This window comes from Sciurus carolinensis, chromosome 13 (genome assembly GCF_902686445.1).
Source record: "Sciurus carolinensis chromosome 13, mSciCar1.2, whole genome shotgun sequence".
NCBI classification, from domain to species: Eukaryota; Metazoa; Chordata; class Mammalia; order Rodentia; family Sciuridae; genus Sciurus; species Sciurus carolinensis.
In genome coordinates, this window is record NC_062225.1 from 6,115,569 (window position 1) to 6,142,402 (window position 26,834).

At 57.7% G+C, this 26,834-nt stretch overlaps 3 protein-coding genes across 12 annotated transcripts in view; all 3 read right to left on the bottom strand.

The window, feature by feature from the left end:
- Positions 1-990: 990 nt before the first annotated feature.
- On the bottom strand, positions 991-9,294 carry Ankrd39 (ankyrin repeat domain 39). Of its 3 annotated transcripts, XR_007104685.1 has the most exons (5): positions 9,160-9,294; positions 5,889-5,992; positions 4,414-4,617; positions 1,497-1,851; positions 1,037-1,064 (listed from the first exon to the last, which is right to left on the bottom strand). XR_007104685.1 is itself a non-coding variant. In XM_047522856.1 (4 exons), the coding sequence occupies exons 1-4, from the start codon at positions 9,257-9,259 to the stop codon at positions 1,708-1,710; spliced, it is 552 nt and encodes a 183-aa protein (XP_047378812.1). In that variant the 5' UTR covers positions 9,260-9,294; the 3' UTR covers positions 991-1,707. The 3 variants fall into 3 exon arrangements, 2 of the variants coding, with proteins under 2 accessions (XP_047378812.1, XP_047378813.1); XM_047522856.1 differs by having other exon boundaries at positions 991-1,851; XM_047522857.1 differs by lacking the exons at positions 1,037-1,064; positions 1,497-1,851 and adding an exon at positions 3,481-3,951.
- A 2,037-nt stretch (positions 9,295-11,331) lies between these two features.
- Positions 11,332-20,876, bottom strand: Sema4c (semaphorin 4C). 3 transcript variants are annotated; one of them, XM_047522572.1, is made up of 15 exons: positions 20,613-20,876; positions 18,123-18,268; positions 16,611-16,759; positions 16,100-16,162; positions 15,874-15,972; positions 15,659-15,755; positions 15,440-15,556; positions 15,191-15,342; positions 14,933-15,108; positions 14,505-14,649; positions 14,192-14,414; positions 13,990-14,102; positions 12,990-13,147; positions 12,833-12,903; positions 11,332-12,714 (listed from the first exon to the last, which is right to left on the bottom strand). In XM_047522572.1, the coding sequence occupies exons 2-15, from the start codon at positions 18,229-18,231 to the stop codon at positions 11,891-11,893; spliced, it is 2,496 nt and encodes an 831-aa protein (XP_047378528.1). In that variant the 5' UTR covers positions 18,232-18,268; positions 20,613-20,876; the 3' UTR covers positions 11,332-11,890. The 3 variants fall into 3 exon arrangements, with proteins under 3 accessions (XP_047378528.1, XP_047378527.1, XP_047378529.1); XM_047522571.1 differs by lacking the exon at positions 20,613-20,876 and adding an exon at positions 20,177-20,323; XM_047522573.1 differs by lacking the exons at positions 18,123-18,268; positions 20,613-20,876 and having other exon boundaries at positions 11,334-12,714; positions 16,604-16,731.
- Positions 20,877-20,986: 110 nt separating this feature from the next.
- Positions 20,987-26,834, bottom strand: part of Fam178b (family with sequence similarity 178 member B) — a 69,959-nt gene continuing 64,111 nt past the window's right edge. For 5 of the 6 annotated variants that reach the window (XM_047522574.1, XM_047522578.1, XM_047522577.1 and 2 more), the window contains one exon: positions 20,987-21,377. In XM_047522574.1, coding sequence (XP_047378530.1) covers positions 20,988-21,377 — 390 coding nt within the window. In that variant the 3' untranslated portion in view covers position 20,987. Of the gene's footprint in view, positions 21,378-25,619; positions 25,962-26,834 lie in introns of those variants that run through there. The other variant, XM_047522579.1, reaches the window with a different exon arrangement.

Below are 26,834 nucleotides of genomic sequence, written 5' to 3' on the forward strand. Positions count from 1 at the left end.
GCTGCGGACACGCGTTGACACTCTTTCTGGTGGGCACACGCGCACGCCGGGTCGCCTCTGCCAAAGCTGACCCCACCCCAGGGGAGCAGGCTGGTTGGCGCCTCTCTTCTTGAGTACACCCCGAGTTACAGTGCTGGGGACTGAACCCAGGGCCTTGCACAGCTAGGCCAGCGCCAGGCACCTCTGGGTCAAGGCCCCTGCAGACAGACATCGTTTAGCCTCGGATGAACCTTGCTCGAGGGAGCTACAGAGAAATCAGATTGTTGGCCCTGCTCATTTTATTCAGAGATTGTCAGAATGCATCCACAGTGACTCCACCAATTCCCATGAACAGATACCAACGAAGACAAGTGACAGTACGAAAGAATATCTAAAAACACGTGTATATAAGTACATATGCAAAACAGGGTCAATGTCCATATACTAAACAACTCCTTTGAATATGAAGAAAAACATTTCAGCTGCTTGTGGTGATGTATGCCTGTGATTCCAAAGACCCAGAAGTCTGAAGCAGGAGGGTCCCAAGTTCAAGGCCAGACTCCAGCAAATTAGTGAGGCTCTACGCTACTTGGTGAGACCCTGTCTCAAAGTAAAGAAAGGACTGGGATGTAGCTCGGCGGTAAAGCGTCCTGGGTTCGATCCCCAGTACCAAAAAAAAAAAAAAAAAAAAGAAAAGAAAAGAAAAGAAAGAAAAAAGAAATTTTAAATGGGCATAGGCAGATAGTTCAGAGATAGGCGAGCGAGCCTCACTAGTATTCAGCAATGCAAAACAAAACCAAGCAAATGCGCTGTCTACCTCCCGGGTGCCAGGGTGGAACCCTGCTGCCACGCCATGTTTTCCCTGACCCGTGGATGATGGTACGTGACGGGGGAGGGGGTGGGGTGAGAAGAATGGAGGAGCTTTAGATCACGTAGAGGGAAATGGGGGATGAAAGATGGTGGAATGAGACACATTGTCACCCTCTGTACATGTACGAGTACACGAATGGTGTGAATCTACATCGTGCACAACCATAGAAACAAAAAGATGTACCCCATTTGTGTCCAATGAATCAAAATGCAGTCTGTAAAAATAAAAAAATAATAATTAAAAAAAAGAAAAAAGAAAGCCAGTGTTGGCAAAGCTCCAGAACCGGGCCCTCCGGTGAGCCGCAGGCAGCGTGCCAGGCCCCCAGCTTCACTGGCTCAGTCCCAGAGCGACCTTGAGGACGTCCTCCTGTGACACCCTCACCTCACAGCCCTGGAAGCCGGGGCCACACAGATAAAGTGCTCCTGCCAAGATCCCTCAGCGGCTCGCCACCTTTGGGGTGTTTTGTTTGACACAGGGCCTTGCTCAGTTGCCGAGGCCGGCCTCGCGTTTCCGTCTCCCCGCCCCTGCCTCCCGCGCTGCCCAGGTCACAGGTGGGCACCACCCTAGCTCGCTTTGAGCCTCTATGCGAAGGTCTTTAATTCTTGAAATGCACTGTGTGGGGACTAAGGTAAGGATGTAGGTTTACTTTTTTCCAAATGGATGGACGTCTTCACGTGACGAAAACACAGCCGGCAAATCCTGTCCGGCTTCCAGCTGGCCAAACCTCCCGGCTGCCACGCCGGCTCTTCCCGGGGCTCTGGTCCCAGCGCCCTGCACTTCAGCGTGGGTGCTGAGCGAGGCAGGGGCCTGGAGAGCCATCTGTGTCCCTCCAAGGGCAGCCTGAGGCCACGGGCCCCTCAGCTGGTCAGCAGGCCCCGCAGGTCACTGTCACAGGGCAGCAGGTCGCAGGCCAGCCGCGCCTTCCGATCGCGCACAGCCTTCAGGGCGGGGCTGTGCTGCAGCAGCAGGCAGCAAATGTCCACGTGCCCCTTCTCGGCTGCCTGTGGAGAGAGGTGGATCAGGAGGGCCCCTGGGGCCTGGCTCCCCTCCAGGAACCTCTGGCTCCCACAGGGAGGCCTGGGAATGGAGGCCCTGGCTGGCTGCGAGGGCCTCTAATTCCACCAACCGGAAGGGCATGTGTGGCCACGCCACCGGGGCGCTCAGCCCGGCTGTCTTCCTGCCTTTGTCTAAGGCCATCCTCGTTCTGGAGAGACCTGCACATCTAAAACAAGAACAGCCGGGCACGGTGGCGCACACCTGTCATCCCAGCGGCTCGGGAGGATCCAAGTTCGAAGCCAGCCTGAGCAACAGTGAGGCCCTACGCAGCTCAGCGAGACCCTGTCTCTAAATAAATACAAAGTAGGGCTGGGGGTGTGCTCAGTGGTCGAGGGCCCGAGTTCAATCCCTGGTAACCGCCTCCACAAAAAAACAAGAAGCTCCAGGCCTCTTCCACCAGGTGCCAGGAGCCTGGGCGTGGGACCACTGGACACAGCCCCACCCTGTGGGAACTGAGATGAGCAGAGAAAACCAGGGGCCCAGCCCCCTCGTAATCCTCTTAGACACGGATATCTAACCTACGCCCTCCAAAAGGCAACAGGTAAGTGATCTCCGCCGATGACCTCCTAGCTTCCACACCAACCCTCGCGTCGACCCCGTTTGACAAAGGAAGGGACTGGGGCTAATGTAAGCCCAAGATCACAGGGTAGCCTGGGGACTCTAAACCAGGTGTGTCTGGCTCTAGAGTCTGAACTCTTCGCCACTCTACCCCCAGTGCTGGGGATGGAACTGGGGCCTGGCACGTGCTAGGCAGGCGCTGTCCCACTGAGTTGCAGCCCCAGCCTCAAACCTGCTAGCCTCCTCTCTGCACCTCCTAAGAAGCTGGGATTACTGGCGTGCGTAAAGTCTGGACTCTTAACAACTTGTTACACCACTGCATTCTCTGTTCCTCCCAACACAGGAACCAACAGATGACAGGGGCTTTTTAATCTTTTTTGTACCAGGATTGAACTCAGGGGCACTCAACCACTGAGCCACATCTCCAGTCCTTTTTTGTATTTTATTTATAAAGAGGGTCTCGCTGAATTGTTTAGGGCCTTGTCAAGTTGCTGAGGCTGGCTTTGAACTGGCGATCCTCCTGCCTCTGCCTCCCAAGCTGCTGGGATGACAGGCGTGCGCCACTGTACCTGGCGATTTCAGGGGCTTTTGAGGGGTATCAAAATCAATACTAGTATCAACCACCATTCCAAATTTGAATTCAAATCTTTGTTTGCAGATCCCTGGAGAGCAGATTGAAGGCTCCGGGTTCTGCTGCCCCAGTGGTGTGCTGTGGCAGCTGAGATGTGAGCCACATAATTTTTTTTACAAAAAATTGAGTGCCAATGTTTGCAAAGTCTATTTTAAAAAAACACATACAGAACAAAATACATGTCCATGAATGCCTATCTATCTATATCCATTCCCACGTTTTCCTCGTGAGTGAGTGAAGGGACAGAACTGTATCTGATGTGCAGCAAGCTGTGGGTACAGAGCCAGGCACGCCCCCAGTGGATCCTGTGAACTGCAGCGGCAAAGCATCTGAGCCAGACCGGTGTAGACCATGAAGACTCCCCAACCAGCAAGGGTTTAGCCAAGCACACGCCCGGCAGTTTACTGGCACAGTCGCCGAGCACCTGGGCTACATGCTAAGGCTGCAGGTGGAACAGGAGGAAGTCTGGCTGCCTCCAGAGAGACACACCTCAAAAAGGAGGCACCAGGGGGACAGCAGTCAGAACAAGGGAGTGCAGGGCACACACAGGGCAGGTCTGGGGCTCGGGAGGGCTCTCTGGGGTGTGCTGCGTAGAGAGCAGCAGAGGGAGGGAGAGACACCAGGCCATGGGGACAGCTTGTGATGTGCCCTTGGGTCACAGAGAAGCAGGTTCAAAGAAAATGCCAAGGACTGGCAGGGCCCATTACAGGGGACCACGTGAGCAGAGCTCAGGACAAGAGGCAGGTGTAAGCTAACCCTGGCTGGCCTTGCAAGATGGCCCTGGGTTTGGGAAAAGAGAGCTTCTGGAAGATTCCACAGGAGGGTAGGGCTTGATGAGAACTCTTGAGCGACTGCTCTGGTGGAAAAACCAGGATGGAGGCGAGAGGTGAGTAAGCTCACAGGCACGTGGAAACCCTCTGCCCCATGCATGAGAACTGCGGGGACGCCTGGGGGGACCCCGGGGGTGGAGGGACACTCACTTTCATGGCAAAGGCTTTGTCCTCAAGCTGTTTACCCCTAATGGACCCATCACTCTGGCCCTCTGGCTGTCACTTAGAAGTGGGCTGGGGGGGAGAGGGGCAACCCTCAGGAGCCACCAGGAGAGAGAAGCCCAGGGCTGCAGCTCATTGCCACTCGTTGCCATTCGTGTGCACAGAAGGGAAGTCACGCCCTGATCCTACAGTGAGGTGGGCGAGTTCTGGGGCTTCCGGTGACTTTCATTTTCTTCTCTACACGTTTGTTTCCCACGTTTTCTGTGACAAACGTCCCTAACTTTTATAAAGAGAAAGGACGCTCTAGAAGAGGCAGAGGGACACACCTTGTGGAGGCTGGTCATGCCATCGTCGTCCGCCAGCCGGGGGTTGGACCCGTGGGAGAGTAGCAGCCGTGCGATCTCCGTGTGCCCACAGTAGCTGGCCCGGTGCAGGGCAGTGGCGCCCCCGTGGGTCTGGGCGTCACAGTTGGCTCCACTCTCCAGCAGGAACTGGCAGACGGCGTAGTGGCCATTGCGGCTGGCATAGTGCTGCAGGGGCAGAGACCATGGTCAGATGGCGGGTCCCAGGCAGGCGACGGGGGGGGGGGGGGGGGGGACACGGGCTCTGCAGCATACAGCAAGATCGGGACCCGGCTTGGGGCCACCCTGCAGCTGTGTGGCCCAGGCAGACCACACATAGCATCAGCTCCCTTGACTGGAAAAGGTGGGTAATAAACATCCCACCTCACAGGATGGTCATGAAAATAAAACAAAATGACTGATGTAAAGCTCTTATACTAATTAAAATATCCAGGTTCATATGGTGCTTAAAAAAGAAACTTTGCAGCTAGGTGTGGTGGTGCACACCTGTAGGTATTTATTAAGGGAGTAGGACACGAAGTGAGCGATATCAACTGCATTTTAGTACACTGGCAAAGAACAACCTGAGAATGAAATTAATCCAATGCTACTTAAAATAGCACCAAAAAGGTGGGACATGGTGGTGCACGCCTGTAATCCCAGCAGCTCAGGAGGCTGAGGCAGGAAGGTTGCAAGTTTGAGGCCAGCCTTGGCAACTTAGCAAAGCCCTAAGCAACTTAATGAGACCCTGTCTCAAAATTTAAAAAAAAAGAGAGAGAAAACTGGAGAAGTGGCTCAGTAGTTAAGCATCCCTGGGTTCAATTCCCAGTACCAAACAAAACGAAAACAAAACAACAACAACAAGAGAAACTTCTGAAATAAAGGGAAGATAAAATGTTAGTCAGCTTTCCACACTGAGACAAAGTGCCTAAGATAATCAATTTAATAATAGAAAGGTTGGCCTGGGACATAGATCAGTGGTAGAGCATTTGCCCAGCACGTGCAAGGCCCTGGGTATGATCCCTAGCAACACAAAAACAGTAATAAGAAGCATGATAATGATGATGATGAAAAAGATTTATTTTGGCTCAGCTGAGGAGGTTTTGGTCCACGGTTTGGTTGGCTTGTTGCTTTTGGGCTGGTGGCAAGTCAGTACACCATGGGAGGTTGCATGGTAGATGAAGATACTTACTTGTGGCATCTGGAGCAGACAGGAAGCGGCTCCTTCAAGGGCACGCCCCCAATGACCTAACCTCCTTCCTTTAGGGCCCACCTCCCAAAGGTTCCACCACCTCCCAGGTGCACTGCAAGCTGAGACAAGGCCTTTGACATTTGGGCCTTTGGGTGACATTAATCCAAACCATAGCAGTAAAGATACAAGAACGCAATCCCCTTTTCAGACAGCAGGGGGCCCCAGGTCAGTTTTCCTCTCTGCTGACCCTGTGCTCCTCATGGCTCACCAGGGCAGTGTAGCCAGCAGAGTCAGGCTGGCTAGGGTCTGTGGCCTTCTGGATGAAATGCTTCACTCGGTTCAGGTCTCCATTCAGGGCTGCCGACCAGATTCCTGCAGGAAGCCAACCACAGAACTAAGCAGCACAGCTCGATAAGGATTTCTTAGACCTTCCTCTATTATTATTATTATTATTATTATTATTATTATTTTGGTAGTAGGGATTGAATCCAGAAGTGTTTAACCACTGAGCCACAACCCCAGCTCTTTTTATTTTTTATATTTATATTTTATTTTGCTAAGTTTCTTAGGGCCTTGCTAAAGTGCTATGGCTGGCCTCAAACTTAAGATCCTCCTTTCTCAGCCTCCTGAGTCTCTTGAGATTACAGGTGTGCACCACTGCACCTGGTTGAAAGATGAAACTCTTTCAGTGCTAACAGGATGTCACAAGTGGAAAATTCCACACCTGATTTCATATGATGGTTTACAATGAAAACAGTCACAATAAGAATATTATATAAAATTATCTTCAGACTAAAAAGAATAAAAATTTTAAAAAATTACCTTCAGGGCTATGTGTATAACGTTTATGTGAAACATAAATTGATTTTGTGTTTAGGTTTGCATCCCATTCCCAAGATATCTTAGTATGTATATGCAAATATTCCAAAATCAGAAAAAAATCCAAAATCTGCAACACTTCTGGTCCCAAGCATTTGGGATAAGGTGTGCTCAACCTGAACTGACTATGTATTTGGCACTGTAGGTACTAGGGAATCAGCTGGTGATATAACCCCCACACTCACACACACACACAAATTTTGGTTTTATGAAGATTTTTTCTTCCTTTCTTTTATTTGGTGGTACTTACTAGAGATTAAACACAGGGTGCTCTACTACTGAGCTATACCCCCAGCCCTTTTTGTTTTTTATTTTGAAATGGGCCTCACTAAATTGCCCAGGCTGGCCTGGAATATGCAATCCTCCTGTCTCAGCCTCCAGAGTCACTGAGATTACAGGCATGCATGAGAGTACATGGGGCTTACATTCTGATTAAAGGATAAAGATGAGAATAATACGTGTGTGTATTTATGTTTATACATTTTACACACAGATATGCATAACCTGCTGTAGACCTGTATGCATGAACTATACCTATGATTGTTGTTCATCTGTACTCTGTACGTCTTGTAAGTATGTCGGGTGGTGCTAAGTGCTCTGAAGAAAAGACAGGGAAGGACTATATGCAGTGGGCAGGGATGGCCTTTCTGATAAGGTAAAATGTGAACAAAATGAGAAAAGGTACCATTTGAATAGATGTACAAAGACAATAAAAGCAGAAGAGACGCCCAGCCCTGCAAAATCAGATGCCCTGACCTATGTAACTTGGAGGTACAGGACCTAAATCTGCATTATCCTGGGGTAGCAAAAAACCCAAGTTAAGAATATTATAGGGCCAGGGATATAGCTCAGTTCACAGAGTGCCTGCCTGTCAAGCACAAGGCTCTGGGTTCAATCCCCAGCACCACAAAAAAAAAAAAAAAAAAAAAAAGAATATTATATACGGAGGTTGATCAAATCATGTGCGCAATGAATCCCACTAGTACTTATATTTATAATGTATCAATTTTAAAAAGTTTAATCTAGGGGCTGGGGCTGGAGATGAATGGCAGAGCACTTGCCTAGCATGTGTGAGGCACTGGGTTCGATCCTTAGCACCATAAAAAAATAAATAAAGGCATTCTGTCCATCTATAATTGCAGAAAAAAATTTTTTTTAAAGTTATAATCTAAGTTGACGATGTAGTGGCGCACACCTCTAATTCCAGTGGCTTAGGAGGTTGAGGCAGGAGGATCTCAAGTTCAAAGTCAGTCTCAGCAACTTAGTGAGGCCCTAAGTAACTTAGCGAGACCCTGTCTCTAAATAAAATATTTTAAAAAGTTGGGGATGTGGCTCAGTGGTTAAGTGCCCTGGATTCAATCCCTGGTACAAAAAAAAGTACTACTAGAAGAAGGAAAATGAACCCAGAGAAAATATATGATTTGAAAAAATAAATTCACACCACAAAATTGATAAAGATGTTTATCATAGTGGGAAGTAGAAAATAAATTAATAAGCAAACAAAATGGTGTCAGGTGCCAACACTGCTCTGAGGAGAGCAAGGTGACAGGTGTGTCAGAGCAACCTGGAGGGGACAGGGCAAGTTTTCCTTCTCCACAGCAGCACAACTGACCTTCTGGGCCAGAACATCCCTTGTGGTGGGAGCTGCCCTGGCAGGAGAGGGTGCACACAGACCCTTCCAGATAACAACCAAAAATGTCTCTCAGCAATGTCAAAGGCTCTGATGGGGGAGAACTGTTCCCCTGGGAACTCTAGAATGGGGCGTTCAGGGAGGGTCTCTCTGAGGAGGTGACACTGAGCTGCCATATGAAGGAAAAGTGCCGGCTAGCCTACATGTGGGAGGGAAAGGGCTTGCATCTTTGAGAAACCAAGACAAGAATGGAGGAAAGCAAGGATGAGAACTGAAATGAGCCTAGAGAAGGGACAGCATTAGGTCCAGACCTTTGGGGGCCATGCTAGGGAATTTGGATTTATTATAAAAGCAACAGGAACTGCAATGATCTGGTTTACTATTTTCAAAAAGTTTCTTTGGCTGCTGAGTGGAGAGGTCATGGTAAAGAATGAATGCGTGAAGGGCAGTAGCGACCGGCCATCCCCTGGCGACAATGTTATGACTGCATAACCTGCCTCTTCCAGATGATAGAGCACGGCAGAACAGTGATTCCACACCAGGGGGACCCTGGCTCCCAGCCTTCCTCACTGGCATCATGATCTCTGTATACTCTGGGCTGAGTGGGGACAAAGCCCTGCCTCCAGCTCTCTGCCATAGCTGAAGCGTGCTCCTGGCACGCCGGGCTCACACTCGCCTTCGCCAACGTTTGGCCGCCTCGCCGCGTGGCCCCAGGCCTGAAGCTCCAGCCCTCCAGGTGGGCTCGATACCCCAGCTGCAGATTCTGCTCCCGGCCCCTCGCACCCTCACTGAGGAGCCAGGCCAGCCTTGCCACTTGGGAAAGTTACGGAAACCAAAGCCTCGGACTCCCCGCCTGCACGCGAGACGAGGTGTCCGGTGCCAAGCCCGCGCTGGGTTCTGCAGCTCCCAGCAGCGCAGCAGCTGTGAGCCCTTCGCCCTGCTGTCCTCAGGCACCAGGCCCAGAGCGCCGGGCTCGGTCTTTGGCCCCGCGTCCGTGCCGGCGGGCTCTGGGGCCGCGCGGCCGCCTCACCCCTCTCGAAGTCCATCTCCTCCAGCGTTTGCTGCACGCCGGACACCGCCACCGGACGTGAGCAGCAGTGCGGGTCCGCGCAGGGCCGTGGTGCCGCCATCCCGGCTTCGCTGGTCGCCAGCTAGACTTCAGCGCGCCTGGAGGACGGACGCAGTGCTCGCCTCGCCGTCCCAACTTGGCCAATCGGCGTCCGCGATTTCTTCCGAGTCCCGCCCCTCTCCCGATAGGACCAATGCAGTGTCTAGGTCTTTGCTCAAGAACCAATCGCGGCGGTGGGGCGGGACTTGCTGCCCCGGGCCGCACTCCGCCGCGGCCACGAGAGGGCGCGCGTGGCTAGCCGCGGTCTGGGTCGGGGGGCTGAACGCCGCGGGAGGGCCGGACGCCGCGGGCAGGGCGGGCTGCGCCGCCACGCCTTGTAGGGTATGGGGACCAGGAGGCTGGGCCCCGCCAGCAGCTTCGGTCACGTTCGCCAGAACCCAGCCCTTCAGAGGCCTCGCCGGCTCTTCTCTTTATTGCCCTCGACCCACCCAGCTCCCCAAGGTGGCGGCCATCGGGCGCGCTCCGCGGCCCTTCACGCCTTCTTCCCCGCACCACCCGGTGCAGGCCCGGGGTCACCATGGGCCGCGCAGTGACCGCTCTAACGGACTCGGTTTCTGACCCCCTTCCTTAAAAATCCAGAAGGGAGCAGGTGACAACATGTCCTGCGCATGTCCTAGGTGCAGCCTCCTTTTGTTTCTGTCACTCCACACCCGTAGTGGGCGCTCACTGGGAATTGAACCCAGTGGTGCCGTACCCCCAGCTACACCTCCCAGTCCTATTTCCTCCCATCAACTGAGCTATATCCCCAGCCTCCATTTATTTATTTATTTATTTAGGCGGTGCTGGGGATTGAACCCAGGGTCTCATGCTTGCAAGGCAAGCACTCTACCGACTGAACTATCTCCCCAGCCCCGCATCTCCATTTATTTTTAAAACCGGGTCTCCCTAAATTACCCAGGCTGGCCTACAACCTGCGAGAATACCGCCTGCCTCAGTCTCCTGAGCAGCTGGGGCTGTGGGCCTGTGATCCCGGAATCAATCCCCATGTATCCCTCAAGAGATCCTCTGAGCTGTCATCTGCAAACCACGCGCTAATGTAGCAAGCTTCTGATCTGGCCTTCTCAACCCACGCTGAGGGAAATCCAGGGCGCCAGCCTGCTCAAGCCGGTCGAGTGTGTGGGGAGACCTCGGTCGCCCTGCCTCTACCCCTGGGCGTGAGCGCGTTATGTCTAAACCCGTCAGGAGCACTCAGAAATGAATCCAGGCTAGGGCCTGTTGTTTTTCTCATGGAACATCTGGACCCTGTACCACTCTCTCGCTAAGAGGAGGGCTTGGAACGCGCTGGGTGGCAGTAGGGGAAGTTCTTTCCCTACATGGTTGGGGCACTGGAGACTTGGCACTCATGCAGCATAGAAGGCTGATTAATCTCTCCTCCCTGATCCCATCTTCACGCAACCATTCTAACACCCTTAGGCTGCTTCTCCTTCTCCTTCAGTCCCCTCACTCCCACTCACCCTCCCCAGAGTTCTGGGAAGGCGGCCCCCCTTCCCCAGTGCCCTGACTTCCTCTGGCCAGAAGCCAAGACTGGCTCCCCAGGGGCTGTGGCCCTGGTCTGCTTCCCAGCCCCACAGGCACCACTGTGGGAAAACACTGGAGCCTGGGCTGCCCCCCCTGCAGAGGGACACAGGCAGACAGGGCCCACAGAAGGGGCAGCTGTCCTGGAACCGTGGTGGGGAGCCCAGCCCAGCCTCCATCCTTCCCTCTGGGTGCCCTGATAGATGGGTTTGGGCACAAATGTCTTAGCCCTGTCACAGTTTTATTTTCTCCATTTTATTGGTCAATATAAAAATATTCAAATATTTACAACAAATAAATACGCGGGGACACAATAAGTTACACTGTTAGGAGAGCCCTCTTCCTAGGGCTGGGAGAGGATGTGCCAGTATCCACAGCATGCCCACCCTCTCCCTTCCCTCCCTCATACCTTTCCCAGCCCTGTTTGGTAAGAGGACAAGTATAAAATACCACGGAACCCGGGGGGGCCAAGTGGGAGGCCCCGCCCACCCTTCCCCCCAAACACACAGGAGGCTCCATCTCCCTCCCCCCACCCAGAAAACATTCACAGCCCTAGGAGCAGGACTAGGCCCACCCCTGAGCCCTGCACTCCCCCGCAAGGGGTACAGCACCCTGCCCACCCCACCCCAATATGTACATCGCTGCCCCACACTCGGGGCAGGTGGGGGTAGGAGAGGCAAAGTGATTCGACCCCTTCCCCTTCATAGCTCCAAAGACTCACCAGGAGGACCCCAGGCTGAGGGAAGACGACAGAAACAGGAAGGCTCGCCACACACACACGCACGCGCGCACACACACAGACACACACCAGGCACGCAGGTACACACATGCACAAACACACGCACAACTTGAAACTTTGCCTCGAAACGCTGTGGCTGCCGGGGTCCCACGAGTCCGAGATTCACAGAGGAGGAGGAGCCTCCTGTGCGGCTGGTGCCCTGGTGAGCCACACCAAGTGGCAGTGCCCATGCTGAGCAGGTCCGCATGGCCAGGCGGTGCTGGGCAGCGCCTGTCCCAGGCAGAGCAGGTGCCCATGCCATGTCCCTGAGGTAGCTGGTGCCTGTGCAAAAGTAGGAGTTGCGCCTCCCGCGCCCGCTGATGCGGCGGGCAGCTCCCCTCATACCGAGGACTCCTCGGGGTTGGAGTCGGGCAGCGGCTGGCGCTGCTGCAGTTTGCGCCGCAGTTCGTCGGCCAGCTCGGGCAGCGGGTGGCCTCCCCGGTCCTCCCCTCCTAACTGCAAGCGCACGTAACCGTTGGCGTTTGAGTTCCGCCCGCCCCCCAGGTGGAGCCTCGTTGGTGAAGGCAGGGGCTGGCCTGGGATGCCTGGAGGAGGGGACGGGGGCCCCCCTCCAGGCTGGCACCGGGCGTGTCCAGGCACAATCTTGAGGGAGCCATCTGAGTAGTAGTAGCCAACGGGATCCCAAAGTTTCTCATCTGTCTCGGGGCCGGGCCGGAAAGGGGGACTGGTGGGTTCCTTGGGCAGCTCCAGGGGGTACACCAGGGTCCTCTCTGCTGCCTTGGCGCCCTTTTCCAGCTCTTCCCGCAGCCGCCGGCGGAGGGACAAAACCAGAAGCAACAGCACCAGGCACACGGCCCCCAGGGCCACCACAGCCAGCCACACCAGCCCCAGGTTTTCCAAGGGGGCTCGGGCCTCCAGGGTCACTGACGGGCCTGCCACCACAGCCACAAGGTAGCCTTCAGCAGCCAGCCGTGCCCCTTGCTCCTCCGAAAAGCAGTGGTAGGCCCCCGCGTGGCGGGGCTGCGCGGCCATCACCACCAGGGCCTGGAGACGGGCATCATAGAGGAAGGAGCCGGGCTGCTCTGCAGGTAGGTCCCGGCCCCCAAAGGTCCAGTGGGCGTGGGCCAGGTTGGAGGAGAGGCGACAGGGCAGCACCAGGTCCGTGCCCGCTACCACTGTGATGTTCTTGGGCGTGGGCCTGACTGCAAGGCAGAGAGGAAGGGGCAGAGTAAGTGCAAGAAACCCGGGGCCAGGGGGTGAGAAACGGGACTCCAGCCAGGCCCAGGGCCCATCCCAAGGTGGGGGCCAGAGAGCGCTTACCTTTCTTACTGCCCCGAAAATCACAAAAGCCGGAGGTGTCGGAGATCATCACGTGCTGAACCAGCAGAGATCTGGTAGAAGCAGGGAGTGTCAGCAGCCTGGCTCCGACCGCCATGCCCACCCTTCCCAGTTCCAGCCCTGGCAGAGCCCGACTTACCCAGCGTGGCTGGCCACAGACACACAGCGGCTGGCGTTGACACTCCAGGCACAGTAGGGGTCCCGGGCGAGGACACAGTCTGCACAGAACCGGTACTTCACACAGTCTGCCAGGGGCAGCTGGACCAGCTGAGAGCGGGAGCCGGCAAAAAGCAGCTTCTGCGGGGAGAGCAGGCGAGAGGGCGTCGGTGGGGCCAGGCACAGCACAGGGCACAAGCAGGAAAGGCCCTGTCCAGGGCGCCAGGCCTACAGGGCCCATGGAGGCCTCCTGCAGGCGGCACGATCCTGAGCACCTCAGGGTCAGGACCTCGTTAGGCAGGGACAACCAACGTGACCCGAGAGGTGTGATCACACACACACACACACACACACACACACCCAGAGCAGGAAGCATTTCCTCCAGCCCCACCAGCTCTCACAATAGCACTGGTGCGGCATAAGGTGTTTTCCTCTGTTTGAATGGTAACTGCCAATCCGGGTGTTTATTCAACCCCAGACTTTCCCTCTGCCATTACTCCATGTACTGGGGAACAATTTTAAGTCACAAAAGCTGGCAAGAGGCAGACAAATCAACATCCAGAGGGTGCTGCAAATGTGCCAGTAAGTTTTGCATGAGGGTTAAAGAACAGGCCAACACTTCAGGAGACAGGGTGGGGAGGCAGAGGGTCAGGCCCCAAGCACCACAGGGGACTGGGCAGACACCAACCCGAGGAGGCCACGGGGAGAGGACTGGAGGAGAGGCTGTGGGCAGAGCCATGGTCCCAACACGGAGGCGTCTGAAGAGAACCTGAGCGCAGATGCCAGGCTCCGTTCTGGGAGCGCGGCCCTGCAGGGACCCGGTTCTCCCTCCGGGTGCTCCTGGGGGGCGCCGATCCCGTTAGTGCACCCTGACTTCCTGGGCTTGCCCTGAGCTGGCTGGGGTGCTGCACTGGCCAACCATGCCGCCTGACTAGGGCTGGCGGAGCAGGGGCGATGGCGGTGCCCGAGGCCCGACTTGCTACCTTGCTGGGCGACAGCACCAGGCTTTCCACCGGCTCCTGGTCAAACACTTGCAGCTCCTCGATCAGGTGGACCCAGGGCCCCAGGTTCACCGCCTTGAGCAGCCAGCCATCTCCTGGAGATGTTCGGAGAAGCAGGTGTCAGTGACAGGGAACGCGGCTCTTGGGCATCTCCCTGCCCGGGCACCCCCAGGCTCCCGCGTACCTGTGCCAATGAACAGCACTGTATAGGTGGCTCCGTCAAGCCCTGTTACGCGGTCAGCCACCAGGTGGGTGAAGTTGGTGTTCTTCTTCACGAGCAGGGGCCGGCCCCAGCGAGGCTCCACCTGCTCCTCCATCAGCGGGTGCTTCTTGATGAAGTTGAGGGTGTTGTCCGGCAGCTCTAGAGAACTGGTGTAGCCATGGCGACGGTGCCAGTTGTTGATGCACTGGGGTGGGGGTGCGGGCAGGGGAGCCGTCAGCTGGCTGGGAGGCCACTGGAACTGTCAGGGGGTGTGCACCCTGCCCCCAGGACTCACCGAGCCAGGCCGGGGGCTGGGCACTGGGTCAGTGTAGCGACCCCACTTCTGTGCTTGCTCGCGGTACTCCTTGTAGGGACCCTCAAACACCCGCTGGATCTCTTCCAACTGGTACTCACAGACTGCAGACAGGTCCACATCACCCCTGTTGCAGGGAGAGAGGGACCTCAGGGGTCAGGTCCTGTGCCCGCCTTACCATCGCCCGTGGCTCCGGGGACAGCAGGAAGGCAAGGATCAGCACAAAGTGCTTGTGGGCACAAGAATGTACCAGCAGCCAGCTCTAAGGTGCCACTAGGGCAGGGCTCTGCCCACCTCCCCCAGGGGACTTTAAAAAGGGGCAATTCCCTTTTTTCCCAGACACTGACCACCTGGCTGTCCCCCAGAGGACTCTGACCCCAACCTGAACACCTGCTCCCCCTCCAACTCACCATCGCGCTCGAAAAACCCCAAAGAAGGTCGTGTTGTGCCAGGAGGCGCCCTGCAGGGTGTGCACTGCCCGCAGCTGGTTGAAGTAGAGCTGCCAGCCGGGCGCGGAGCACGCCAGCCGCGCCTTCAGGAACGTGGTCCACTTCTTCTGCAGTGTGCGTGCGCCCCCCATGTCGCCCTGGCAGATGGCAAGGGGACACAGGAGGTCAGCGCCCGCCGGGCCAGCAGGGCTCCCAGGCCCAGGCTGCGGGACTCAGTACCTTGCAGACACGGGCAACTCGGGCCACCACCTGCTCGGCATAGCAGTCGTACTCCACGGCCCGCTCGCTGAAGAAGAAGTAGACCTTGTCGTCGTCCCCGGTGAAGCTCCCCACGCTCTCAGGGACGTAGGCCGAGGCGACGAAGTGGGGCTCTGTGCACGGCAGGAGGGTCAGCCCCGGGGCTGGCCCTCCCAGGCCTCCCGCCCGGGGCTCCCCGGCCCGGGGCTCCCCTGCCCACGCCCTGCTCACCGTTCAGCCAAAAGGCCAGGTACTCCGTCTTCATGGGGTGGTGGGGCCCCATGTTCCGCAGGATGACAGGCTCAGTGCCCAGGAAGTTGTTGAGGGTGGCCGAGTACAGCTCACCGTCTGCAGGAGATGGAGGGTCAGTCACCCAAGAAGCAAGGTGTAGACACTCCAGAGTGTGCCAAGTCCCAGGGGGCTCACCCAGCACGGGAGCAGCCCACTCACCCACAAGGAGGCCAGTGTGGCCCTTTGCTGGGTCATAGGGACACTTCCCCTTCCCGTCATCAAACTCTCCACGCTCCAAGGTGAAGGTGAGCATGTCCTAGGGGCAGAGAGAGCCAGTCAGGAGGACAGGCGTGAGGGCAGGGCCCCACACGGAAGGCCAGGGCAGGAGGGGCACAGAGGGCTCGGGGCGGGACGGGGGTGGGGGCAGCACTCACGATGTAGGCGCACTTGGGCTGGAAGGCGTAGGTACCACAGACGTACAGGTGGGAGGCGTTGTAGGGCTGCAGGAAGCGGATGAAGTTGAAGCACTCCGTCTGCGGAGAGAGGCAGCAGTCAGCGAGGGCGGAGGTGTGGGGCCACCAGAGGGCCGCCCTGGCACGATGGCAGTGCAGGGGACAGTGCCCTGCGAGGCCAGCAGGCGGGCAGTGCCTGAGCACCCACCTGGTTGCTCTTCCCTTTCTGGGTACACTCGATCTTCTTCTCAACTGGTGCCTCCCAGGAGATCTAGGGGACAGGGAGGGGCAGTGTCATGGGTACATACTGAGCAAGAGGACACCCTGTGTGAAAACAGTCCCCATCCTCTGGGGGCTTCTTTCCGTAGAGGACAGAAGGCCCTAGCCACCAGCCAGGGGCCCTAGAACTTGCCATCCCAGTCACTCTGGAGGCTGAGGCAGGAGCATTGCAAGTTCAAGGCCAGCCCTAGCAACTCAGTAAGACCCCGTCTCTGAATAAATTTTAAAAAGAGACTGGGATGTAGCTCAGAGAGTGTCCCTGGGTTTAATCTCAAGTGCAACAAGCAGAATCCAGTAGCGGCACAGAAGGGGGCAGAGAGCTTGCTGATCCTGATGCAGGGTGGGCAGGCCTGGGGGTTGAGGGGCAGCCTGGGCAAGAAAGCCCCTCTGGGTTCTGCCCTGTCACCCCGCCCACATGCCTCCCCTGTCCCACCTCTCACCACTCCTTGCAGCTCCAGAGCCTCCACGCTGAAGGCAAACAGGGCCTCGCGGGCCCCCACGTACAGAAGCCCGGACCGCTCAGTCAGGGTCAGTGTCAGAAAGTCCTGGATGCCCGTCTGGGAGAACCGCCGTACCACGGTGGCCAGATCTGCAGGGACAAGGTCAAGGCTGGAGTGAGCAGGCTGCAGATAGGCAGGCCTCCCTGGGGTTCCAGACACCCCCCAGTCAGGCTTGCTTTGTCCAATGGTCGCCGAGGCCTGGCCACTCTGGTTCCCCACATGAGAGACACATGCAGCCGGCAGCCACGCCCCTGACTAGCTAAAGGGCATTTTCTGAATAGCCTTTGGCTTTGACGGCTCCACCCAGGCCTCCTCGGCCTTCCTCAGCCCAGGAGGAGGCAAATCTGGGCTGGTAAGGAGGAAGGAAGGATATCTCAGCCACAGCTTCCGGCCAGAGGAAGCCATCAGACTGATGGCTCGCACCGTCAGGGTCAGCGGCACCTCCGGCTGCAGAGCTGGGCACCCGCCCCCCAGCTTCCTCAGCTTCTGTTTCCTTCTCTGCTCTGATGCCTGCATCAGGGTGCAGCCAGGCCCTGCGGCCGGTTCAGCAGGGCAAGAGGTATAGAAGAGTTGAGCTGTCGCAGGAAACCCTTCACTCCAGCAGGACCTGAGTCCAGGCTGCCAGAGATGCAGGCACAGCTGGCCTGGGACAGGCAGGGCTGGCAGGAGGGAAGGGGAAGGAGGCCAGAGATGGCACTGAAGCTTGAGGCCTGGGAACCTCTGCTGCCTCAGCACGCACAGGGTACATCGCATTTATCCAGTTCATGGCCCCTACATCAGTCCCCTAAATGGCTGCCACCTGCCCTCAGGGTCCCCCAGACCAGTCCGGTCTTTGGAGGCAGTGATAGGCCCAGTCACAGGCAGGCACAGGAGGGCTTCCTTAGCAGCAAAGTGCAACCTGTGGGAGGTGAGCTCATCCCAGGTCCCCAGGGTGCAGGCTGATACAAACACCTGACATCACCTCTGCACACAGCTGTGTGTGCACAAGGAGGCTGCCAGGTCTGCCCTGTCCTCCTGAAGGTGCACACATGCACTTATGCATACCCACCAAGGTGCCACCAGCAGCATGAGTATGGGCGGCAGGAGGGTCTACCCGGGTAGATAGGGCTTCTGGTATGGAGAACCACAAAGGCTGGGGCGGGCAGCCTTGTCTCTAGGCCTCTAGCAGAGTGACCCAAGAGGCGAGCACCGAGCGCACGCTGCTCTCACTTGCACACAGGCCAGCCAGTCTGGATTGGGGGTGGTAAGAATTTCCCCAGAGCCATCCTAAGTGTCAGAAGGGGGCACCTAGGGTGCATCCTAGGTCCTGACAGGCACCTAGTTCTGGGTCCCCAGGTCCAGTCATGTTTCTTAAAAAGCGGCACCAAACATATCAGAACAAAAACACCAGGGGCGGCCTGTCCCCCTGCCTTCCCCCACCCCCTGACTTTCTGTCCGACTTCAAGCACTCACCCCCAGAAGATACTGTCTTCCTGGGCACGAGATTCCACCACACCTCAGCCCCGATGCCCAGGCCCCACAGCCCTGCTGCCAGCAGCCAGCCAGCCCAGTGTGGGGCCATGATGCACGCCCCAGCTCTAAGCTCCAGACCAGCAGTCCTGCCGAGGGAAAAGAACCGGTCAGCATCACCAGGGAAAACACCCGAAGGGGGCCACACCAGGAGACAGGAGCCCCCAGGAGTGCCCCTGCCCCTCTCCTGAGGGGAACCTAGGTCCCTGCACCTGGCCTCTAGTGATCCAGGAGTCTCCCTGCCAGAGACAGGGAGGAGCTGAATCAGCTGGAGGCGTGGACAGATATCAAAAAGCCCTCTAAGGCTTCCAGGCCCTCCCTAGCCCTCTCAACAGGAAGTTGTTTAGAAAAATTAAAAAAAGAGGGACCCCCACCTACATTCAGACCCAAGAGGTTTGAGAGTTTCTTAAAATAACCTCCAGAAGCAGGACCTGCATCCACTGAGCTCCAGCCAGCCCCAAGACCCAATTCTGGGAGTCAAACCCCTTGGCGGAGTGAGGGGGCATGTGGCGGGGCAGGGGGTTGGCAAATCTTCCCACCCCGGGACTAGGTGCAGCAGGCTGCGTGCAGAGGTCCTGGCCCCAGTTTGTCCCCTCCCCCAGCGCAGACAATAGCCGGGCAGAGCCCAAAACCCCGTTCCACATCGGCAGGGCCGGAGTGGGAGTGGGGCCGGGAGCCTCAGGGGCCCAGCTTCCCGAGGCCCCTTTGTTGCCCAAGAGGGAGGCAGGAAGTGGGTGGGATGGGCGTGGAAATGACCAGGGCCTCATCCTGTTCCTCGCACGGCCTCGAAGGAGACACTAGCCCTGGGGCTGAGGGACGGCGGGACTACAGTGCCAGTTCTGGTCAAATCGGGATCTCCCCTCGGCGCTGGCAGGCGGGGGCGGGGGAAGCAAAAAGAGGGTGGGGAGTCCGATAGGGTTCCTCCAGGAGCAAGGGGATGCCCGCGTCCGGCCGGCGCCCCAGCGCTCCCCCGGCTGTGACGAACCTTTCCAACTCGGGGATCGCGCCCCGGGGACCCTGCTCTAGGCAGACCATCGGTACTGATTTCCACTGCTTCTGTCCCCGCTGCCCTGTGCGGGCACAGAGACAGAAGCTGGGGACTCACTCACCCCAAAACAAAGGGTCCCCGCCAAGACCCCGTCCCGGGTCCCCCGGTTCTCCCCTCCCCCAGCTCCGGGGATTTGAATGCAAACAAAGCGGCGGCGCTGGGAGCGTGGCGGAGCCGGGCCTACGGACGCCCTCTGTCGGCCCAGAACCCCAGCGCGGGAAGGGCGGGGGGCTGGGGCTGCGTCCGCCCGCAACAGTCCCCCAGCACACCCCAGTCCCTCGGCCCCTACCCAGGCTCGGGCCGGACCCCGTGGCGTGCCCCGAGCGCCAGCGCGCAGCGGAGCCCCCACCCCCAACGCCTCCCGGGGCGGAAGAGCGGACAGCCGGGGGCGAGGGGCGTGGGGTCCGGCGGTGCGCTCGACACCCTTGCCCACCCGAGCGGCTGGCCGGCCGGGACGGCGGCGCTCCAGCCGGGGGCCGAGCGTTCGCGCTGGGGACGGGGGCCTGGCTTTCCCGGCCAGCCCGCCTCCTCGGCGGGGCGGGCGGGCAGGCGGGGGGCCGCGGCAGGGAAATCCGATCCCACAACATCGGCCTCGGTCCAAGCCCGCCCCAAACTTTCCGTCGGGGGTGGAGGAGCCGGGGCAGCTGGGGAGCCTGGCGGGGATCCCGGCCGCGCGCGGACAGCCCGAGGGTCTCCGGCTCCCCTGCCCGGCCCGCCCCTCCTGCCCCGGGGCTGCGGGCACCGCTCGCCCCGCTCCGGAGCGCCCGCGAAGCAGCCTGCGGGGGGCCGCAGGAAGGCTCCCGGGCGGACAGCTGTCTCGTCCGCCGCCCCTCCCTCGCCCCCAGACGCTGTCCCTCGCGCGCGCGGCAGCCCGAGTCCGCGCAGGGGGACAAAGCGGCGGCTCCGGGGCCCCAGGGCTCCGGCTCCGCGCAAGCCCGGCCTCACTCACCTCTTGCGCGCAGCTCGAATCCCTGGGCGCCGCCCTCGCGTTCGGCTCGGGCCGCGGTCCGCCCCTACCCCCGCGCCGCGCCCGCCAGCCCGCCTCCGCGGCCCCTCTGCCACCGCCCCGCGCCCGGCTCCGCTCCGCGCCCCTGGGCTCGGGCTCGGCGCTCCGCCGCCGGGGCCGGCTCTTTCTCCGCCGCGGCCGCCGCTCTCCGCCCCCTCCCCCTGACGTCAGGCGGGGGGGTCGGGCGGGGGCGGGACGCCGAGGCCCGCGCGGGAGGGGGCTGCGACCCGCCGGCCCGCCAGCCCTGCGCCCCAGGGCTCCGACCCCCGCCCCTCCGGGTGCCCAGCCGCCCCTCGCCGGCTAGTCGCGATCTGCGCCACGGCGCCTGGAGCGGGTGGGGGAGGGACTCCGGGCATTGCCAACGGAGAGTCGCACTCACCTGGTCTTTCCGAAGTGTCCCCCGAAGATCTGCAGCGGGCTGGGCTCGGGAATGGGGCTGACGGGACTCCCCACTCGCCGGTTACAGGAACCAACGCAGGAGAGCCACTTCGGGGCGCGTATCCCAGGAACGCGCGCAGGGGAGGGAACGGAGGCTTCCCTTGGGGGTGGACCAGAATGGTCTGGTTTGGGGCCCCAAATTCTGCCTCCTTTCTGGTCCTAACGCCCAACTGGCCCCTGCCCTCGAACTGGAATGATCCTCCCAGACCCCAGTCTCCAGCAGTCCGGCAGTCCGGCAGTCCGTTCCTTGTTTCTTGGCCTCCCGGCGGAGCCTACCCCCAGGAAATGACTCCTTCTGGTGCCACTGGAAGGCAGATTAACAAGTGGCACGAGCCCTGATGTTCAGATGAAAGGGGCTGAGGGAGCCACGCTGAGCAGCACCACCACCTTCAGAACCGCCAGCCTCCGCCCACAGCCGCTCGCTCCTCCAAGTAACTTGTAGCTCTGGCCTCCTGGGCGGTGCTGCCTGGCAAGTCCTCCTTCCTGCCAGCTGGTCCTCGGTGCTGGGCAGGTGGACAGAGGAACCTCTGGGAGGCCGCCCCCTGACTAGAGCCAAAGGGCAGGAGTGAAGGAACCGCAGGCCCAGAGGCTCCCGCGGCAACTGAGCCAGGGGCGGTCCTGGAGGGGAGGAACACTTCAGGCTGTCAGCGATCTGGAATATAAATCGGTGGGACAGCAGCTTTTGTTCTGGGTTAAAACTTGGCATCTGAAAAGTGGAGACCAGAAGAGCAGTGGAGATAATTGAGAAAAGCCGCCCAGTTTGGTTTCAGTAACAATTGGGTCTTTGCTGGTACGAATAAAGGCCCCTTCTCCCTCTCTGGCCAAACCACATTTCCCAGCTCCTTTCCACTAGGAAAAAAGCTATGGCCTTGGAGATGCTGGAGGTAGGTGGCAAGCCAGATTACAATTATCCTGGGTTGGGCAGGGCAGGCTCCCTGCTGCAGCTGCCAGGGAGGGACAAGATGCACTACCTCTTACCTCTGATTACGGATTTTTATTTTCATGTTTTGGCAGTACTGGAAATCAAACTCAGGGCCTCAAGCACACTAGCCCGAGTGCTCTACCATGAGCTACACCCTCAGCACTCTTGTCTGGATTGGATCCTGATTCCATTTAAGTGGGGATTAACTGATATGCAGATGCCCTCCCCCATTCTTTCCATGCTTTAGAGTGTCCAACTTGCCTTCACAAACATGTCCCCACTCCACCCTCATGGCCACCCTCTAAAAACTGGTAATGACTGGGCATGAGGGTGCACACTTGTAATCCCAGCAACTCAGAAGGCTGAGGCAGGAGAATCCCAAGTTCAAGGCCAGTCTCAGTAACTTGGGGAGGTCCTAAGCAATTTAGCAAGACCTGGTCTCAAAATACTGCAGATGTAGCTCAGTACTAGAGCACTCCTAGGTTCAATTCCGGGTTGGGAGTGGGGTCAATTAAATTCCATCCTGTGATTCCCAGTTCTGTCTCCAATAGGTCATCATGTATCCTGACAAGGTGCACTTCCTGGTTTTCCTCAAAGTCAAGTCTCACCGCCAGCCTCTGGGTGCAAGGGTTACCAGTCAGAGACCTGAGCTCCCTGGCTCTACCTCCAAGGTGGCCCCAGTGGAAAGTTTCAAAAGGTGGTTTGGTTTCACTGGCAGGGACAGTGTCCTTCTGTACCTCAGTGGCAGGCATCGGGGTCCCCTATGCCAGGGATGTGGGCAGAAAGAAGCCTCCAGTAACAGACCCCACGAGCCCCTCCTTCACAAAGGCTCCTCAAAAACAAGGCTCCCGAAGGGCCCGTGGCACAGGTCTGTGACCCCAATGAGGAGGGAGGATGGCCAATTCAAGGCTGGCCTGGGCTCTTTAGAGACCCTGTCTCAAAATAAAATCCAAAGGGCTGGGAAATGTAGTTCAGTGGTAGAGCATTTGCCTAGCATGTGCAAGGCCCTCAGTTTGATCCCCAGTATGTAATGTATGTATGTATGTATGTATAAATAAATAAATAAATAAAATGAAATGAAATAGAAATGGAAATACTAGGCTCCAGTCCCCCCTTCTACCTGCCTGCATTTCTTGCTGTATTCTGTTCATTCCCAACACTGACTTTTTCTGTGGGTGACTGGGCAGAGGATAAAGTTTCTTTGCATGACTATTTGCTCATGATTCATGCCTTTTTTTAATATATATTTTTAGTTGGCAATGGACCTTTATTGTATTGTATTGTTTATTTATATGCGGTGCTGAGAATCGAACCCAGTGCCTTGCAGGTGCTAGGCAAGCGCTCTGCCACTAAGCCACAACCCCAGCCTGATTCATATCTTTTATAAAAGGACAACTGGTAGAAAAATAAGGATACCTGGGTCTTTCATTAAGAAAAAAGTACTTCCAGGAGTGGTGGTACATGCCTGTAATTCCAGCTATTTGGGAGGCTGAGGCAGGAGAATTGCAAGTTCCAGGCCTTCCTGGGCAATTCCAGCAAAACCCAGCTCGAAATAAAGAAAAAATAAAGAGGCTGTAAAAATAGAGGTGTAGCTCAGTGGTAGGTGCTCCATGAAAATAAAAATTACTAATACAGCCACGTGCCTGTCTAGTCTCCCTGTGACCAGCTGGCGTCTGCTATGGATGGCGTACTTCAGGTCTTAAGCCCTCAGAGACCCTCCTGCTTGCCCCCATCTACTCAAATAAATGCTATGGCCAAGTAAGGGAAATAGCAATGTGCTAAGTGTGAGCCAAGGCTCTCCAAGGATCCCTGGCAGGGCGGGCCAGTTTCTAGAGATGACCCGGGGTCTCACCTGTGAAGCAGATTCCCTCCCCCGTACCCCACCAGGAACCCTGGTGCCCTTGCTCTGAGCTACTCACCTGCTATTCCCCTGAGGTAGCTCTCCAGGAGGAAGGAGGCCTAGGGCACACTGAGGTCTCCAGTCAAGGCCACCTGGATCATTTCCAAGGCAGCCAGGAACTGGGAACTGAAACGTTTGGGTCAGCCACCCTTCAGGGACCTTTCTGAGGGCCTGGGGACCCGGGGAGTGGAGACATAGGAAAAGGACTTCCTCCCTCTCCTTCCTCTAATAGGAGGGTTATCAAAGCCATCCACCTGGGAAGCCTTTCCCTTTCCAGCCCCTCCCCGCCACCATCATCGAAAGGAAGCAGGAAAACATCCGTCATCACAGCCCCGGATACTGCTTTTCCAGTGGCTTCTATCAGGATATCCCCCGCCTTTTCCCAGGGGCTTAAAAGACCTGAAGGGCAAGTGGCGAAACGGCCAGCATGGTTGCAAGAATCGTGGCCTTCAGGAGGCCGATCTCTAGCCGATCCCAGCACACTCTGGGACATCTAGTCAGCTTCCAGCCAGTCTCAGCAAGGGCCCATTACAGGGCCCCAGGGATAGCATCTGCCCTTGGGTGACCTCCAGGGCGCACCTTCTGCGCACCTCTGCTCAGGTTACAGCCAGGTATCTGGAGAGACCGAGTTGTCACCAACACCTCTTCTCCCCTTGATATCTATTTCCCTCTTGGGGGTGAGTAGGTTTGGGGAGCAGGGAGCCAGGGCTGGGGAGAAGGGCTCCATCCGCCTGTTGACAGACGGCCCCCCTCCCTTTCTCCGAGCCAGGTAGGGGTAGCTTCAAGAACCGGAAACTCCCAGTTCAGCCACTCTGGGCCTGGCTACTCCGTCCCTGCCATTGGCAGGGAGAACAAAGAAGGGAAATTTCAAAGGTGATTTCCAGGTTTCCAGAGCAAGCTAAACAACTGAGGATTACCTGTCAGGATGTGCAGTGTCAGAAGCAGGGGCAGTCTGGAGGGGGTGGGGGGGCGGCTCCCCAGAGGCCCTGCCCTCTAACCCAAGGATCTGGGCAGGCTGCTGCCAGGCTGCCCCTGGGCTGCCGGGGCTCATGGATCATGGGTCGCAGCCAGAAGAGAAACCAGAACTCTCAACCAGCCCCGGCATCCAAGTCCCTGGCCCTGGAAGGGTTTCTTCCACCTCATTTGGCAAATGCTTCAAGGCAGAAAAGATGTCCTCCGAGGTACCTAGCAGAGAGCTGTGTCCGTACCTGTGCCCTCTGAATAATAGATCCCCTGGCTCCTGGCATTCTGGGGACCCCAAGAAGGACGCAGCTATGTTTGAAACAGGCCCTGGAAGGGATGGCCCCACTGTGGGTCTGTGCAAGGAGCCACTTGACCTGAACTTCCTTTATTTACGTGGGGTGGGGTCTGTTCCCTAGTTAGCCTGCCTTCCCTTCCCTGTCCCGGGCCTGTGGATGGTATAGCAGGGGACACAGCGGCGACAGCTGCACTGGGGCCATGGGAAGGCTCCACAGGTGGACACCCAGAGTGGGGCTGCGTGGCACGGGCCGCCTGGCAGAGGTGATCCTGACTACCGCTTGTATCCCCTACAAAATCTCGTCCCAACCTAGGAATCAGGAGGGGCCAGACGTGGATTCCCAGTGTTGGGCAGAGGAGAAAATAGATACCCAGGGACCACTGGGGCACAGAGAGCCCACTCACCTTCAAGGGGTTCAGGTCAAACCCATCCAGCACCCCGCTAAGGGCCAGAACCCAGGAAACTTATCTGGAGAAGGCATGGGAAGCAAGAGCAGGATCTGGAACTGTCTTCTAGGCCCGCCCCCACTCCTAAGTCTGGGAAGTTGATTTCAGAGCTAAACAATAAATTGAATTAAGCGTAATTACAGCCCTGATACACCATCTCCCTCCATGCAGCCTCCCAGCGGGGGCGGGAAGTGGTCCCAGACTGGATCAAACACACGCTCCTCACTGAGAGCTCCCTCCGGTTTCCAGGGTTTCCAGGGCTCTCAGGCCACAGGGGTAACTGCCCCCCTGCCTCTGGTGCAGGGGCAGGGCCTGCCTTACACGGGCTAGGAAGTGGGAAGGGAATCTGGCGGGGAGCACAGGCACCAGGAGGCTGGACGCTGGGCACGTGCCCTTGGGATCAGATGGGAAAGGAGCTTCAGTCACTGATGTGAAACAAACTTTAATGTCACCTCACACTAGAGGCAGGGAGACAGGAAGAAGAGTGGGGAGCGCTGCTGTCCAGGGGGCCCCAGGACCCAGAGCAGTGGAGGCAGGCCTTGGGGAAGAGGAGCTGGTTGGAGGGGCTGGGCGGGGAGTGGCCGAGCCCTGCCGGGCAGTGGGCAGCGGTGGAGAGGGCTCCACTCGGCATGGGACCGCCCTTGGCCTCCATTCTTTGCCTCCTGCGGTTCCCGGAGTCCTGCTCACTTCCTGCTGGAGTCAAGAGCCCTGGGCTGCCCTCCCGTGCTCCTTTAGATGTCTCTCCAGGGGCTAAAGTACTGGGCCTGTGGGAGGAGAAAACCAGGCTGCGATAACGTGGCGCAGGTGCTGCCCTCTCTGAGACCCTCTGGATGCATGGCGACCACTCAGTGTCCACTCCAGGCCTCCTCCGTGCCACACAGTGCTCTCAAGTCTCGCCGTCCAGGCGAGGACATAGCAGGTCAACGGGCCGCTTGCCCAGTGTCACAGGGAAGGCTCGGCGGCAGGCCCAGGAGTGAGAAGGCAGGCGGCCTGCGCCCCGGCTCTGCCAGGCCACCACTTTTCCTTCCTTTCTCGACAAATGCACCGCTTCCCACCAGAGACTAGTGTGACCCGGTTCCTCGCCGGCTTTCTCAGGGACTTGCGAAATCTGAGACCCAAGCTACAGCCTGTGGCTAGCGCGTCAGCCCCAGGTCAGAGGTTATGGGGAAGGACAAGGGGAGAGAGGCAAGCTGGGAGCCAGGGAGCCCTGGGAGGGAGGGTGTGGACGGGGATCCCCTTAGCCCAGCCGTCACCAGCAAGGCCCAGAGGCTCCTGGACAAAAGAGCCCTCAAGCCAGCCCAGCAGGGTGCTGCTTGTTGGAGAAACGGAGGTCAGAGGGGAGGGTGCAGCAGAGGTTGCACAGGCTCTGGTGTCAGGCTTCTGACATTCACAGAGCTGCCTGTGTGACAGGATGAGCCATCTCACCTGTCAGGGCCTTTGGTCAGTTTGTTCATCTGTGAAATGGGCTACCAACACCACCTGCCTCCCTCATAAGGCGTGTGCGTTCAAAAACAGGTCTTCATTCAGTAAGTTTTAACTATGAACGTTATGACCTCGAGGGCCGGTGACAATCTAGGGATTGGAGGTTGCTGCTATTGAAATCGGAGGGGGCCAGGGTAGCCCAGGATGGCTCTGTC

Coding starts and splice junctions, on each gene's coding strand:
- Sema4c (XM_047522572.1), bottom strand. CDS start 18,231: ATGGCCCCACACTGGGCTGGCTGGCTGCTGGCAGCAGGGCTGTGGGGC. Junction 15,973..16,099: donor AGAAAGGGAAGAGCAACCAG/GTGGGTGCTCAG, acceptor CTCTCTCCGCAG/ACGGAGTGCTTCAACTTCAT. Junction 12,904..12,989: donor TCTGTGGCCAGCCACGCTGG/GTAAGTCGGGCT, acceptor TGCTTCTACCAG/ATCTCTGCTGGTTCAGCACG.
- Ankrd39 (XM_047522856.1), bottom strand. CDS start 9,259: ATGGCGGCACCACGGCCCTGCGCGGACCCGCACTGCTGCTCACGTCCG. Junction 4,618..5,888: donor CTGCTGGCTACACTGCCCTG/GTGAGCCATGAG, acceptor CTGCCCCTGCAG/CACTATGCCAGCCGCAATGG. Junction 1,852..4,413: donor GCATGACCAGCCTCCACAAG/GTGTGTCCCTCT, acceptor CTCTCTCCACAG/GCAGCCGAGAAGGGGCACGT.